The sequence below is a fragment of the Antechinus flavipes genome, chromosome 1, assembly GCF_016432865.1.
Source record: "Antechinus flavipes isolate AdamAnt ecotype Samford, QLD, Australia chromosome 1, AdamAnt_v2, whole genome shotgun sequence".
Taxonomy (NCBI): Eukaryota; Metazoa; Chordata; class Mammalia; order Dasyuromorphia; family Dasyuridae; genus Antechinus; species Antechinus flavipes.
In genome coordinates this window covers 238,048,149-238,064,784 of record NC_067398.1, presented here as the reverse complement: position 1 = coordinate 238,064,784, position 16,636 = coordinate 238,048,149, and the positions used below count along the sequence as shown (strand labels likewise).

The 16,636-nt window shown below is 33.2% G+C and overlaps 1 protein-coding gene across 2 annotated transcripts in view; it reads left to right on the top strand.

Moving 5' to 3' along the window:
- LOC127562589 (aldehyde dehydrogenase 1A1-like) overlaps positions 1–16,636 on the top strand; it is a 136,029-nt gene that overhangs the window by 8,972 nt on the left and 110,421 nt on the right. The window contains exons 2-7 of one of the 2 annotated variants that reach the window (XM_051998456.1): positions 1,535–1,639; positions 8,095–8,235; positions 9,781–9,910; positions 12,199–12,260; positions 13,600–13,728; positions 15,181–15,294. The exons of the other annotated variant lie outside the window; for it this stretch is intronic. Of the exons in view, the coding sequence (XP_051854416.1) occupies positions 1,535–1,639; positions 8,095–8,235; positions 9,781–9,910; positions 12,199–12,260; positions 13,600–13,728; positions 15,181–15,294 (681 nt within the window). The remainder of the gene's footprint in view (positions 1–1,534; positions 1,640–8,094; positions 8,236–9,780; positions 9,911–12,198; positions 12,261–13,599; positions 13,729–15,180; positions 15,295–16,636) is intronic. 2 annotated transcript variants of the gene reach the window in all.

Here is a 16,636-nt window from a genome sequence, read left to right as displayed (position 1 = left end):
AGGAGGTAGACAGAAGCAAAAGGTTGTCAAAGAGGGAAAGGGTGAAAGGAGAGCGAGAACAAATAGAAAAATATAGGACTGAAGAAATAAATACACAGTTATTATAACTGTGAATGTGAATGGAATGAATTCTCTCCATGAAAGGGAAGTGGATAGCAGAATAGATCAAAAACCAGAATCGTAGAGTATATTGTTTACAAGAAACACACTTAAAGCCTAGAGAGACACAAAATAAAGTTAAGTGACTGGAGTAGAATTTGTTTCAGCTGAAGTTTAAAAAAAAAGAGGGTAGCAATCCTGTTCTCAGAGAAAGCAAAAGCTAAAATAGACCCAATTAAATAAGGGAAAAAACTACATCTTGCTAATAAGTACCATAGAAAATGAAGTTATATCAATACTCAACATATATGTACCAAATGGTATCAATACCAGATCCTAAAATTGTGTGTGTGTGTGTGTGTGTGTGTGTAAAACAAACTGGGTATAGACTAATAACATCTCATACCTGATACCAAGATAAGGACAGAATAGGCTCATGACAACATAAGCAAATTAGAACAAAGAATAGTCTGTCAGATCTATAGAGAAGGGAAGAATTCATGAGCAAACAAAAGAGAGAATTATAAAATGTAAAATAAATAATTTTGATTACATTAAATTAAAATGTTTTGCACAAACAAAACCCATGCAACTAAGATAAGCAGGAAAGCAGAAAGTTGGGAAACAATCTTTACAACAAGCATCTCTGATAAAGGCCTCATTTCTCAAATATATAGAGAATTGAGTCAGATTTACAATATTACAAGTCATTCCACATTTGATAAATGATCAAAGGATATGAACAGAGTTTTCAGATGAAGAAATTAAAACTATCTTTAAGCATATGAAGAAGTCTTTTAAATTACTTTTGATTAGAGAAATGCAAATTAAAACAATTTGATAGGTATGAGGTGTTGCCTCATACCTATCAGATTGATTAATATGACAAAAAAGAATATATCATTCAAATTGTCTGTGAATGAGAGGTTCCTCTCACCTATCAGGACTACTTGCCCCCATACAAATACACATATGTACTCATGGGTATGTATATATGGAGACATCTGTCTTGTATTCCTGATCTCAGTATTCTAAAACCAAATCACTCATCCTATGATAAGGAACATAAAGTATCATAGAGAGATATGTAATTATCCTAGTGTCCTTAGCCCTTCAAAACCTACTCTTGCAACAATTTGTGAAATTGAATGAAATAAATATTTTTATGAATTTCATTTCACCAATTTAATGCTTGCTTATATTCCTTAATGACATTTTCAGAGAATCGGCTTTTGGAACACATTTTTATGTGAACAAAATAAAGTAAAGGGGAAAGTGAGAATTGTAGCATCTTTAATTTAGAAAGATAAGAAAATGACACCACTAAAATATGTGAATTAGATGTTTTAAGTGTTTTGGATAATTACTGTGGGTAATTTTCCAGAGTTCATCTACTAGATACATTATCTTGATTTCCTTTTTTATTTTCTAATAGATATTTATAAACAATGAATGGCATGATTCAGTGAGTGGCAAGAAATTCCCAGTCCTTAACCCTGCTACTGAAGAAAAAATATGTGATGTGGAAGAAGGAGATAAGGTAAGTTTTCTCATATGAGGGCCATTAGGAAAGTTTGCTTTCTTTCTTTAGTCCAAGTTTACAAACCACTGCATATTCAAATCATTTCTATTTTTAAAATGCACTGGATAGTTTTGAGATTTAAATTTGGAAGGAACCATAAAAAACAGAATTGAACACTCTTGGTTTTATAGATAAAGAAACTGAGGTCCACAATGAATGACTTGCCCACACAAGTAGTATATATCAGAGTTTGGCTTAAAAGGCAAGTATTAGTACTCCAGATCCATTTCTCTACATCACTGATACCTATTAGAGGAAAGTCAAAAGATATCTATAAATCTTCTAGACTATTTCTAATGGACAATTTCCCAATAAATATTTCTTGGTGACACATTAAATGATTTTATTTCTAATATTTCCACACTTTTCTCTACCTTCATTTTCAATGGACTACAAGTCACTATGAAAATAAAGCATAAGAAAATTTTAGATGTTGTGATCGTCCCCAAAATAAAATTTATCTCTATGCTCAGAGGTTATATAATATAATGAAAAGAACACTAAATTTGGAATTAAAAGGCTTCCATTTCTGTGATTTAATAGGTATGTAACCCTACACGAGTAACTTAATGTTTCAGGTTCTAAGTACATTCAAATAAAATGAGGGGCTTATAATAGATATTTCTAAGGATGCTTCTAGTTTTGACATTTTGTAGTTAAAGGTACTATGATTTGTCCTTTTGAAAATATATTAGAATATTTACCAAGTATAAATAGAATTTATCCAAGTATAATTCATTGTTTTAGATGCTATCAAGTTGTTTTTCATGAGGGACTTAATCAGCAGTGTTACGCTTACATTCCAAGGTCAGCTGGGATCCTGAGGCTTTCCCAAATTCTAGGTGACCTCTGTTAGTACTATCATCACCAAAAATGAGTTTTCCTGAGGGGCTTGAATACCTGGTTACGATTCTCTTCATTAATATAATTTACTCCAGGACCTAAAAGTCCACTTACATACAAAATCAAGTGCGCAGTCACTTTCTGATTAAATTCTTCTAGGCATTTAGTCATTTAACATTCTGGAGCTCTTCTAGTAGTTTTCATCCTTCAGGGCCTATCTAACATCTCATTTGGAAAAAAACAAATGGTTGCCTTTAGGCACAAATGTTTACCTTCTGTCCCAACAATTTTTGCAGACAAATGTGCAATGATAACTGCTATTATCGGCATTCTGCATTGCCAGTGAAATGTATCAATTTAGTAAATGACATAATCATTGGAAACTTGATATTCTGAAAGTGACTCTTTAGATAATGTGCCAAAAGTTTTAGGAATTTAATTAGTGGGTAGAGTAGAGCTCACAAAACTCTATATATTTGCCACTCAAATTTTGTTTTGTTTTTCTAAAGTAGCTGGAGACAGAATAGAGAGGACCAACTGGGAAATTATAAAGCATAGGCTTAGATGTGAGTGGAAACTTTTATCTTTCCATTTCATTGCTTCCTTCATGTTAAATTGAATAATCCTGAAGGAAGGTTATAATAAACTGTATGACTTCACTTCTATAACACAATAACACATAATCACCAAGATTTAAAGTGAATACTCACTAAAAAGAAAAGTACCTAATAAAAAATAAATGCCTTTGTCAGACATAAATGAAGTAAATGTAGCTCATAACCTGTTTTTTTTTTTGTAAATACCCCTTCAACTTTATTCATTTCATTACATTCAATTTATGTGATTTAAGAATTCATTTTAATAATATATTGTAACAATATTTATCTTTCAGTGTTAGCATTTTTATAGTTTCACAGATGCTTCATATTGATTCTAAATGGAAACAAATAACACTGTAAACAACATATAATATGACTGATGAAAGAAAAGATTATAAATCAAGATTATTAAGAAGTAAAATACTATGTTGAAGTAGCAAAAAAAATATACTAAGTTAAATTAGGGCAAATCACTTAATCTCTAGAGTGATATGTTTCTCCATTTTAAAAGCTTGGGTAAAACACATTAACCTCTAATAGTTATTTAACAGATAAATAAGATTATAAGATAAATAAACAAATAAATAAGCACATGTGAATGTGCTCAGAAAATATGAAAAAAAACAAACCACTCTATAAATGTAATGTGGCATTAAAGCTTAAGGTCTGATGATGTGACCCTACTCTAATCCCTTTTATATAATGCTGAATCATTTTTCAGTTCACTGCCAACTCTTAGCTACTCATTAAATTCATTGGCTTTTTATCTCCTCCAAGAGCAAATAAAAAATCCTCTTTGGTTTTCTTTCTTTCTCTTTATTTATTTATTTTTTAAATTATGTGATCCTGGGCAAGTCACTTTAACCCCAATTGCCTCAGCAAAAAAAAAAAAAAGAGAAAGAAAAAAAGTCATTGGACTTTGTTTTGAAGTTTATCTTTATCTTTTAATTACTTTGAATAATTCAAACAACAAAAAATAAGATTAAGGAAAAATGTATTACATATTACATACATATTACATTTATATATTATTTTACAAAATACAAAAATATGTTACATAAATAAGATGACTATTAAACATAAACAGATTGGTCAATGTGTGAGATGGATATGTAGATACATGATCTGGGATCTGTTCCAAGGAATTATATAATTTTTGCTTTTGTGTGAGTAAGAGAATGTCTGTGGCCAAGCATTTTTTTCTTCACTTTCCTGTTTCCAAGAAGGATATTGGACTAGAATTCTATCTATATACAGCACTTCAGATATTTGTAGTCTACAAGTCTGATCCTCTTTTAGGAATTCAGAACAAAAAGCCACTGTGAGAGTACACTCCAAGGAAAAAGGTAAAACATATCTTACTCTTGGCCACATTAGCTTCTTCCTACCTAATACTAGCTATATAAAAGATAATCACAGATAAAAAGTAATCTATTTATCAAATTAAAAACAGTAAATAAAAGTCAGGGAAATTAGAGATTAAAGTACTTGGTAGAATAGACAAAAAATTTAGAAGCAGAATACAATCTTAAGGAAAATATTGTGTCAGTGAAAAAATTTGCTCTTACCTATTTTAGGGACACAGGGATTGGAGGGAATCAAGGAAAGCGAAAGGAAAGGCATTCCTCATGTGTCTAAAACTCTGGTTGTTCTCATTTGCCATGCAGAAGTTTACGCCTTCTTTCTGCCATATCTCATCTGATACCCCAAAGTCTCTTCAGAGTTAGAGAGTTCCATGGTGTGTGGGATGGGTGTTAGACTCCCTTACCCAAATTGACTACGCAGAGGCATCTTCAGATACAAAGAGGAAGCATTTATTCAGTCCTTGCAAGGAGAGGCCCACAGACACCAACTGAGCAGAAATATAGCCTTTCAGGTCTCAGCTCCCATCTCCCAGTATTGTGCCTGGTCCTGCATTGAGAAATAATGAATTTGGTTAAAAAGCAAAAAACTCAAATCTTTTCATTGGATGGACTGAAAAAACCATTGACCAATGGTAGCAATGTTGTCTACTTCTTGTGGGTCATGTCACTTACTGCCCTGCAGACCTCTGGGAATAAGGATTATGTCATTTAGGCCTAGGGTCTGATCTTTCCTGCCCTACAGACTTCTAGACCCAGAGATCATGTGACTTCCTACAATTTGGGCCTAGAGCCCAACACTATCCATATCCTAGACTTTTTGAGAAATCTTCACCTGGTCCCATTCAATGGGTTCAGAGATATCACTCTTTCTGCCTAGGTGATAACACAGGACTATCTTTCAGGGGAACTACCTCAAACTGTCCTTGGACAGGGATATTGTCCAATAAAGGAAATTTTAAGGAATTTTTTAAATCATTTAAGATACAGAACAGTTGTAAAATGTTCACATTACAGAAACTCACTGATAATTAGGAAAAAATGAGGAAATATCCCTTTAAAGACATTTAAAATTATTACGAAGATGCTTTCTGATAAAAATTCACATAATCATTTTTATTTTTTCTTAGCAAATCTTTGAAATATTAAAAATGCGTACAATAATATGTTCTCTATGCATATATAGATAACATTTTATGGTTTATTTCTTGTTATCCCCATGCATTCTCCCCTACAATTAAAAGACTGCTAATTCCTTGAGAATAGGAACACTGTTATTTTTAATCTTTGTATCTTAAGTGCCTTGCAATTAGAAAATGCTCAATGAATGTTGAGTTTGAAGTAGAATTTAATCCACCCATAAAGATAGAAATGCTAGCAAATGAGCATTACAATAGTGATAGCATACAAGTTGATCTCATTGCAGCTTCTTTGCAAAATACAGGTGAACATGCCTATCCTCTTATTAAAATATTCTCCTTAAGGAACTTCATGCCAGCATTATTTTTTTTTAATTTTTAATTTTTTATTTAATGATTACTTTATAATGACAACATTATTCCTTGCACTCTTTTCTTTTCCGATTTTTTTCCCCCTCCCTCCCTCCACCCCCTCCCCTAGATGGCAAGCAGTCCTTTATATGTTGGATATGTTGCAGTATATCCTAGATACAATATATGTTTGCAGAACCGAACAGTTCTCTTGTTGCATAGGGAGAATTGGATTCAGAAGATATAAATAACCCGGGAAGAAAAGCTAAAATGCAGATAGTTCACATTCGTTTCCCAGTGTTTGTTCTTTGGGTGTAGCTGCTTATGTCCGTCATTTATCAATTGAAACTCAGTTAGGTCTCTTTGTCAAAGAAATCCACTTCCATCAAAATATGTCCTCATACAATATCGTTGTCGAAGTGTATAATGATCTCCTGGTTCTGTTCATTTCACTTAGCATCAGTTCATGTAAGTCTCTCCAGTCCTCTCTGTATTCATCCTGCTGGTCATTTCTTACAGAACAATAATATTCCATAACATTCATATACCACAATTTACCCAGCCATTCTCCAATTGATGGGCATCCATTCATTTTCCAGTTTCTAGCCACTACAAATAGGGCTGCTACAAACATTTTGGCACATACAAGTCCCTTTCCCTTCTTTAGTATTTCTTTGGGATATAAGCCCAATAGAAACACTGCTCATGCCAGCATTATTATAAGAATAAAATGAAATAATATTTGTAAGAGGAAGAAAAAGTTTGAAACTTGGGGCAGTCTTTTCACATCCTGGTGAGTGATTAAAAAGTTCAAAGTCAAGAAATAGCCTTGGGGGAAGGGGGAGGACCAGAAGAAATAGGCTAGAAAAATAAGCAAAAAAAAAAAAAAAAAAAAAAAGAAGAAGAAGAAGAAGAAGAATCTTTAAATATAAGAACCTATTATAAAAACAGGCAAGATAAAGATAAAATCTTAAAGAATGACAACAATGTGAACATTGATACAAGCAAAGCTTCAAAGAAAAATATATATTGGACACTAGCCCAAAAAAAGATTTTTTTTTGGAAGAGATAGAGCATTTTTAAAAATAAGTTTGGTACAAGAAAATTGGGAAAAAAAAATGAGAATGATGTAAGAAAATTAGGAAATAAGAATTGGCAGATAGAACAAAAAGTACTAAAGAAAATAACAGTTTAAAAAACAGAACCAACCAAATGGCAAAAGAAGTACAATGCTGTATCACTAAGGAAAACAACTTTAAAAACAGAATTGGCTAAATAGTAAAAGAGGTATAAGACTTTATTGAGGATTGCGAGTTTATTATGTTGGGATGATTCCCCAAAAAAAGTGGATCAGTGAAAAAGAAAGATGCCCTGAGAAAAGAGGGAAGAGAGGAGAAGAATAAGAAAAATTACCTCACATAGAAGAAGCTTGCAAGGAAGAGCTTTTATATTGGAGGAGAAATGGAGAGGTAGTGAATATTGCTCGAACTTCATTCTCATTGGAATTGGATAAAGAGGGAAGAATATTTATATACCGGCAGTTAAGTATAAAAATTTACCTTATCCAACAGAAAAGTAAGAGAGAAAGTGAGTAATAAAAAAAGTAATAAAAGGAAAGGTGAATCAAAGAGCAGTGGTGAGAAATAAAACAGACTTTTAAGGAAAGACAATGAAAAGAGAGAAAAAGGATAAACAAGAAAAATAGGTTGGAGGAAAAACTGATAACTGTGAATGGGATGATCTCACCATAAAACAGAAGCAGATGACGTTTTTGACATATTTACCTTAGAAATATGTTTGACATATTAACCTTAGAAGAATGACAAAATTTTCACATAAATATAAGAGCAGAATTGTTAAAAGTTTCTTTCCAGCTCAAAATCTATGATGTAGTGATTTGAAATTATGTAAATCAACATCTGGAAAACATAAAAATCAATGAAAATAGATATGATGTTCACTCTTTTTTTCTATGAAATTTCCTCTAATATTATGTTATCAGGGTGGTATTTCATGCTTAGCCATTATATGAATTTCACTTGTAACATTGTTCTAGGGCCAAATTGTGTTGGGAAATACCTCAAATGTTCTTCTAAATGTAGCTTTCTTTGACTTTTTAGGAGGATGTGAATAGAGCAGTGAAAGCAGCAAGAGAGGCTTTTCAGATTGGCTCTCCATGGCGGACAATGGACGCTTCAGAGAGAGGACGCCTCCTGAACAAACTGGCTGATTTAATTGAAAGAGATCGTCTGCTCTTGGCAGTAAGTATGCATCAGATGAAATAAGGGTTTGGTTGAAGCTTCAATTGTTCTCTGATTGTGAACTGCTTTTGTTTGCAAGGATGATTTCATGTCCTAAAAAAATCTTTCTGGATTATAAGGAATGCTTTTTGAGAATGTATTTCTCCTATTTCCTGTACAAGATTCACACTTATGATAAGAGAGCATATAAGCTCAGACAAACTCGGCCAGAGGCAGAGAAGACAAGTAAACTGGAGGCAGGAGCTTAAGCTCTGGGAGCCAAGGAGAAAGATTCAAGACTCCAGAAGGTCTCCTAGGAAAGGAGAGAAGATTTTGAAAGAGACAATAAAGGATTTGGACTTTAACTCCTGGCTGTTCTTGTGGTGATTACTGAATTGAAACAAAGGCTGTTCCCAGAGACCCCAGGAAAACCGAACCAAAGAAAACATTACAATATGATATTATTATTATTCCCATTTTACAGTTAGAAAACTGAAGCAAATAGAGATTATATTACTTGCCCAAGGTCACAGAGGTAATTAATGTCTAAAGCCAGATTTGAACTCAGGTTTACTCAAAATGCCTGACATCGATCAATTGAAATAATGATTTCTTATGAAATACTTATGACAGTAGCTTGTAAAGTATTAAGTACTTATAAATATTAACAGTATTAACTTTCTGAATGAATTGCCACAAAGAACTATACCCAACATTTTACGTAAAATAGTCGACACAAAAATTTTAAAAATTATGAATCTTTAGAAAGCAAATTATTCACTCTCTAATCAAAGTACTGTGCTTAGAAGGGAAAGAGATAAAACAATATTGAAATTAAGACATCCCTTCCTACAAAATACAAGGTTACAATCTACTAGGAGGTACAAGGAAGGGAAAGAAATGTTTCATACACACACGTGTGTGGGTATATATAGATATATATATTTTTTCATATACATTTTCTTATTGATAGACCTGGTCATGCCATTTTCTGTTTAAAATTTCTAAGTGGTTCCTATTTTCCTATTACTTACCAATTGTCCTTTACCTGGTATTCAGGGCTTCCACAATGTGGTTCCATCTCTGCCCCAACCACAGCCTTGTCTGGTACTGCTCTAGTTTACATATTCTTTTAATATGTAAGGAGTAAAAGATCATCTAATGAGTACTACAGTAGTGTCATGTCTCTCAAAACAGGAGATAAGCCCCCTAAAATATTTTTTTCTAAAGTAATCATAACAAAGGTATGGAATTTCCTCAAGGGAAGCAGTTATTGAACTGCTAACTCCCACAATCTTACAGAAGGAAACTTATTTTAGAACTAGAAGCTAGGATGTTGCCATAGGGCTGTTAATCTTATGGGACATGACCAGGATCATTTTGCTAATAGGTATTAGAGAAAAAGAGTTCTTTTTAACCCCAAGTCTAACACTTTATTACTCTACTTCATTACTGTAGATTGTTGCCTAAAATAGTACTAGGGTAATACTTTTTTTTTTTTTTAAACATCTAGATAAATGGATGAAACTCAGTTTGGGACTTGTTTTTTTTTTTTTCTCCCCATAGACAATGGAATCGATGAATGCTGGCAAAATCTTTCCTATTGCCTATATGATGGATTTAGGTTCCTCTGTGAATGTTTTACGTTACTATGCAAGCTGGGCTGATAAGCTTCATGGTCTTACAATCCCAATCGGTATGTAAATGTGCAAAGCACTGTTTTAAAAAAATAGTATATGAACACTTGGTGCTAGAATTGTGTTTGAAATAAACCCCCAGTTGTTCCCCCTTTTTTCTTAGTCTCTCTTCCTTTGCTTCAGTCTCTGATAAAGATACTTGACATTTAAAGTCCTGGGCCCAACCTATTTTTCCAATAACATTGGGCATCCCCTTCCTAAACTATATGTTGTAGCTAAGCTGGCCTTCTCTGTTGCTCACATGTGACACTCCATACCCCTCTTCATTCCTTTATAATGGCTCTTTTATTCTGTAATGCATTCCCTTCTACCTCTGCCTCACAGAGTACCTTTATTTTTTAAAAATTCAGTTTAAACTTTATGGGAACCTTTCCTAATCTCCCTAATTTCTTGTGCTCTCGCCTCCAAATTACTTTGTGTTTAACTATTTTGTATATGTTTATTATTCTGTACTATATGACATTTTTATATTACACATTTTTATTTATTAACTTTACACATATACTGTATATCTTTTTATATGTACTTCTTGTCTCCCCCAACAAAATGTAAGTTTATCAAAAGTAAAAGAATTACTTTGTTCTTTCTATGTATATTCCAAGGTCTTAGCACAACGCCTGGCACAAAATGATGCTTATTAATTATTTATGGAGTGATTGGTTGATTAATAATGACAAATTTAAACTGCTAGGGTTTGTTAAACTTTACTACATACTTTTGAAAATGTAATTAATAGGTTTGGCAATATTTTAATAAATATAAAAAGGCTACAAGAATGCTAATTATTGAAAATAATAAATTTTAACATATCCACATAAACTCATGCATGGGTCATTCTGTTCTAACTGATATTTAATATTATGCCTAAGTTTTGGTGGTCATTTTTGTTTTAAATCTGCAATGATACATTATGTTTAGATTATCAAGCAGTTAGCTGGCATCCTTTCCTTGCTCTGATAACACCTAGACACAACCATAGACTTACTTTGTACTGTTGATTTAACTTGCTAAACGTTAAACTCAGAAAAAGATAAAATTAATCCAAGACCTTGAGTCTGTCTGTTTGTGGAGAAAATGTTGTTTGTTTTAATGGGTCATGGAGGAAATGCCGTAAAATGATAAATTAGAAATCTGGAAAACACAGTCAGCAGAATTAATCTCAGGTAGAATCCAGCAGAAAAGAAACTGAAATGACATACGAGCTAAAACTAAAGGAGAGGCAGAGTTTGAGCAAAAAGGTTGAGATCAGCTGTTTGTTAGTCTAAAATCTGCTTCTAAAGAGTAAATGAAGGAAAGTTGTCATCAAGACATGCTCTACTTCCAGCATATAGGACTAACTTCCTTCTCCAGTTTAATGAGCCAGATAGTTAAGATTTGATAGAAATTATCTTTAAGTTTCCCAAAGGATTTAAAATAACCCTAGCAAAATTGAAACTACCTAAAAACTAATAAAGAAACCCAACCAAGGTAAACCACAGATATGAGATAAGGATTGGGAAGGTCAGAGGCAGTGAAATACAGAATGAAAATGACAAGAAGGAAAAAATAGTGCTTATTATTTGAGATATCTATTTTTCTAATTTGATAAAGTGAAAAAAGGAATGAAATATACAAATGGATTGAAATGAATGAGTATTAAAATGCAACAAATATTGTTTCTGTTATATACAAGTTATACTGGTAGGTTTGTGGGAAACACAAACAGGAAATTTTAAAAAATAGTCAAAAGGGCAAAATTGAATATTAAGAAAGTAGAATGAAATCAAATTCAGATTTAAATCAGATATCTTTGGAGAGGAGGAGGAGAAGAGAAAAAAAGTGAGGGAATGTTAGGAGTTTCTATATTTATTATTTAAATCATATAGAACAGGCTTCTCATGGAGATTGTACCAATAGCAAGGGAAATTTAGCACAAAAATTTTAGGAATGTTGAACTCCAAAATGGCATTTTTTTCATGATCCCTGCCTCCTCACCCTCTCCATATATATGCCATTCCCTATAATTTTTCCTTTTTTTTTTTTTCTTGAGATCTTTGCAAATATGTTTCAGAATGGTTGAGAGACTGGATTATCTTACTTCATGGATCCTATCTAACACCTATCTATGTTCAAACATGTTCAAACAACATGACTCGGGTTCATGTTTCAAGTGACATCAAATAGCACAGAGAATTATAAAATCCTCTTTTTCTACATAGAAAATAATTGACTTATTTGTTTCTCCCAGCTATTTCAGAACACTATTTGCCTGATATACTATGTTTTGTGTTGTTTTTGTTTGTTTTAGATGGAAATTTTTTCTCATATACCAGACATGAACCTATTGGTGTTTGTGGTCAAATCATTCCTGTAAGTTGCCTTCACGTATAAGATTTAGAGAACTCTCTAATTAATGGGTGAACTACTTTCCCCCTACTGCATAAAAGAGTGTTTAGAATATGCTGAATATGTAAGCTGTAAAAGGCATATGCGACAAGCCATTTTGTACCTTATTTTCCTTGTGGCTAAACTCTTGTAGATCACTAGAGTGTTTTTTAAAATTGCATATCTTTGAATCCTATTTATCATCTTTTAAGAATTTAAACTCTTAGCTCTACAAAGATGGGATTATTATTTTTAATTTGTAACCTTCATTATATTCCTATCCAGTATGCTTTAGTTTGCATAAGCTTTCTCAATTTAGTATGAGATAGGGATAGGGACTGGATCTATGCTTTAATTGGCAAAGGGAATTCTTTGGTATAGAAACTCTGTCAGTGGATATCAGCGCCTTTACTACAATGTATAGTCACACAAAGAAGTCTTGGGTACCTAGAGTTGTCCAATGTCATACACCCCGCATATTAGAAACAGACTTGAACTAACATCATCTGAACTTCGATGAGAATACTCTTTCCACTAGGTCTCTCTAGGATATAGAGTTAAAGTAATTTGCTGCAGAGAAATGGCAAAGGGCATCATTTTATTTTAATTGTATCAGACCCTATTTCCCACCATCTTTTTCAGTTGCTAATTGGTAAACTCTAATTAACATTGTCTAACATTTAACATCCAACAACATCGTCTCTGAGCTATGAAAATTCTGAGAAGAATCTTTAGATATAGTGTAGATTTCAGGATGGATTGTCAGAGTACTCATGACAATAAGTTGAGAGATCCATTGAAGTATATATATATATATAAAATACAAAACTTATCCTTTCAGACCTACCTCATACACGGCAGTTGGTTTTTCTAAAAGTTCTTTAAGAATATTAATGAGTTTTCCATTGAATTTATATTCATTTACAATCTATAAGGTAGTCAAATTGATACTACTATAATTATTAAAATTTAATGTTTGGAAAATGTTCAATGTGTGAGATAAATAGTAATGACTAAAATTAAATTTATTGTTTGAATTCTTCAGAAATTCATGATTTCAGCAATCTTGGTTCTTCTTTCTTTGGTATTGCTCCATATAGCTATTCTTCCTAAATTATTTGCTTGCGGAGGGAAATCTCAGATTAGCCTCTTCAAATATAACTATGCTGGTATTCAATTATAAACTATCACTTCCTCTAAAATGAAAACCATTTTAGCTATATAGAATCTTCCAGAATGTCCATTCAATTGCTCAATCACACCATGTCCCCAGTGGGATTCATCATTAATCAGGAAAAACTTATGTTCATCTATTGCTTTATAGTGGAATTTCCCTTTGGTTATGTTAATGTGGAAAATTGGACCTGCCCTTTGCTGTGGAAACACTGTAATTGTCAAACCAGCAGAGCAGACTCCACTCACTGCTCTTCATGTAGCATCATTAATTAAAGAGGTAAGTTTGCTCAGTCACAGTGTGCTCTCTACACTATACAATAAAAATATTGGAGTACTATTCTCACTAACAATAATTTTTCTATCATTCAAAGCTCTTGATTTGTACCACATGAAACAAATATGTCATCTATTTTCAGATTAACTAATGGAATTTGCCCAAATATGAGGAAATATTAAAGTCATTAACATTGATTTCAAATAATCAAAATAAGTGTCATATCATGATGAAATATTAGAAAAAGAACTGGGGCAGAGGAAAAGAGGGAGGGAAGGGAGAGAGAGAGACAGAGACATGAAGGGAAGGGAGAAAGACAAAGAAAGAGGGGTGCAAAGAGAGGTAGAGTAAGGAGGGAGAAGGAGGGAAAGGAAAAGAGGGAGGGAAATAAGGAAGGAAGGAGGGAGAGAAGAATTTCTGCCAGGATGAATGAATGAATGAAATCACAGTTGGAGAAACAATTATTTTATCTCTTTCCCCTCTTTATTTTAAGAAGGATTATTTCCCAGAAAAACATGTTATCCCTTGGTCAATCTGAAATTTCTTTGTGAAAATATTTCACCCATCAAGAATAGAAAAGAGAATGAAAATAAAGCAAAAGGATAAGGATTGCCAATTTATAGCAATCTTTTATATTTAGATTATGAAACTCTTGTTTCTCTTAACAAAATCATTCTTTCCTTTTCTGAATTTGATGGTTCATAGTAAAAGTATATTCAATTGCCGAGGTACATTATCATAAGTTCTGTTTTCGCACCCACTGGATAGATCCATCACAGGTGGATATTTCACTTAGTTTAACAGGAATATAAGATACTGAGGAACATGAGCCAATGGTTAAAAATATGAATTCTCCAAACTACACCTATGCATAATAATACTGATCCCATATACCAAATGTGGAATACTTTATGGTTTTCAAAGCACTTTTATATGTATCTCCTCTGACAACATAAATACCCATGATCATCTGAATGTGCCATGGGATCTGAATGCTACTATAATTAAGGATGGAAGCTGTTTCTAAATAATGCAAGCTTCAAATATAATGAATAAAATATATGGTGGGGACGAGAGGAAGAGGGTGATAAAAATATTTTGAGCTGATTTTTTTTTCTTCTTGTGAATACTAAAGATAGGAAGCAAAGTATCATAAAGAACAGAGTGTTAGATATGGAGCCAAGAAGGCCTGAGTTCCAGTCCTGCCTCAGATACTTACTAGCTATGTGATTCTGAGTAATTAATCTCTCTCAGCCTCTCTTTCCTTCTCTGTAAAATAGGAAGTAGCTTGCAGAGTGGTTACAAGAATCTAATGAGATAATATGTAAAGTGCTTTGCAAAACTTAGTGTCTTTATAAATGATGATGATAATGAAGTGATAATAAACAAGGTGTTTTTCTTCATAGTGGTTTTAGACCCTTCTCTAAGATTAATTTGTGACTGTCATTCCTTTAGGCAGGATTTCCACCAGGAGTAGTGAATATTGTACCTGGTTATGGACCTACAGCTGGAGCAGCCATTTCTTCTCACATGGATATAGACAAAGTGGCTTTCACAGGATCCACAGAGGTAAGTCAAGTTAGAGATTAAAGCATTCCCAATGACTAATTTTTCTAGCCATTTTGGGGTCAAGTTCCATTTAAGTTACATTTTTATCTAATATTTTCAAATATGGTTTGGGAAAGAGACTTGGGGAAGAGAGGGAAGGAGAAAGACGGGAAGGGAGGGAAGGAGAAAGACGGGAGAGGAGGGAGGGAGACAGAGGGAAGGAGGGAGGAAGGAAAAGAGAAAGAGAGAGGGCTGTCTTCAATTTAATTCAACAGGCATTCATTAAGTATCTAATATTTGCAAGGCACTGTAGGTCTGAGAGAATGTAAACCCCCTGAGGGAGTGTTCTCTCTCGCTCTTGTTTCGGCATAGTATCTAGCCCAAAAATTAACAGTCAGTATTTAAGAAATGTTTCTTAGTTGACTGATGAATGAAGGCACCATTACTTCCCCTCCTAACTCCAGATTATTCTTCCTTGTTTTTTGTCCTTCATTCTCAAAGAAGACCATGACATCGGGAGTTAATGCTATGACATACAAGTGAACTAGATTTCAGTGAGGGCGGACTGTGCAAGGTCCCCTACCTCCCTTTCCCCTTCAGAGCCATCTGGGTCCAGTAGGAAGATATAACTGGAGATGGCCCTGGATGCAGTGGGAGACCTGGGCCTTTTTAACCTAAGGGATTCAATAGGTTATGTATATGTCATAGATCAAAATGAGTTTGAGTTCTATCTTACCAAATGATCGAGTGGGAAAGACCAAGATAGGGTCCATATGTTTTTGTGAATAAGTTATACATATAGATGTATAGGAACTGACTGTTTGCAAGCAAGACAAGGTCATAGTTGTAAAACGGGTAGAGCTATAATATAATGATAATGTTATGAACATACAAATCAAGTGGGCAGTTTTAAATGATTAGTCTCTATTTGGGACATTATTTCATAAGATCAATATTGAATGATATCTCAATTCTAATAAGATCTTAACTGCCTGTGGTGCTTTATAAATTACAAATTACTTTTCTTACAGCAGCCCTGTAAAGAATAGCTCAGACCTTGGAGTCAGAAAATTTGGAGTCAAATCTAAGTTATGTCATGAAGCAACTGTACCTATTCAGCAAATCACAACCTCTCTGTGTCTCAGTTTCCTTCTCCATATAATAAAAGGATTAGACTAGATAAACACTAAAGACCCTGCCTATTTTAATAGTCTGTGAGTTGGATAGCAAAAATACATGCAATATCCATCTATATCAAATACAGTAATATATCCATTTTAATGTTTTTTTAAAAAATATAATAGCAATTCAGATCTTTCACTATGCTCCTTCATTCTATGTCATTTTGTAAAAGCTTTTTTTA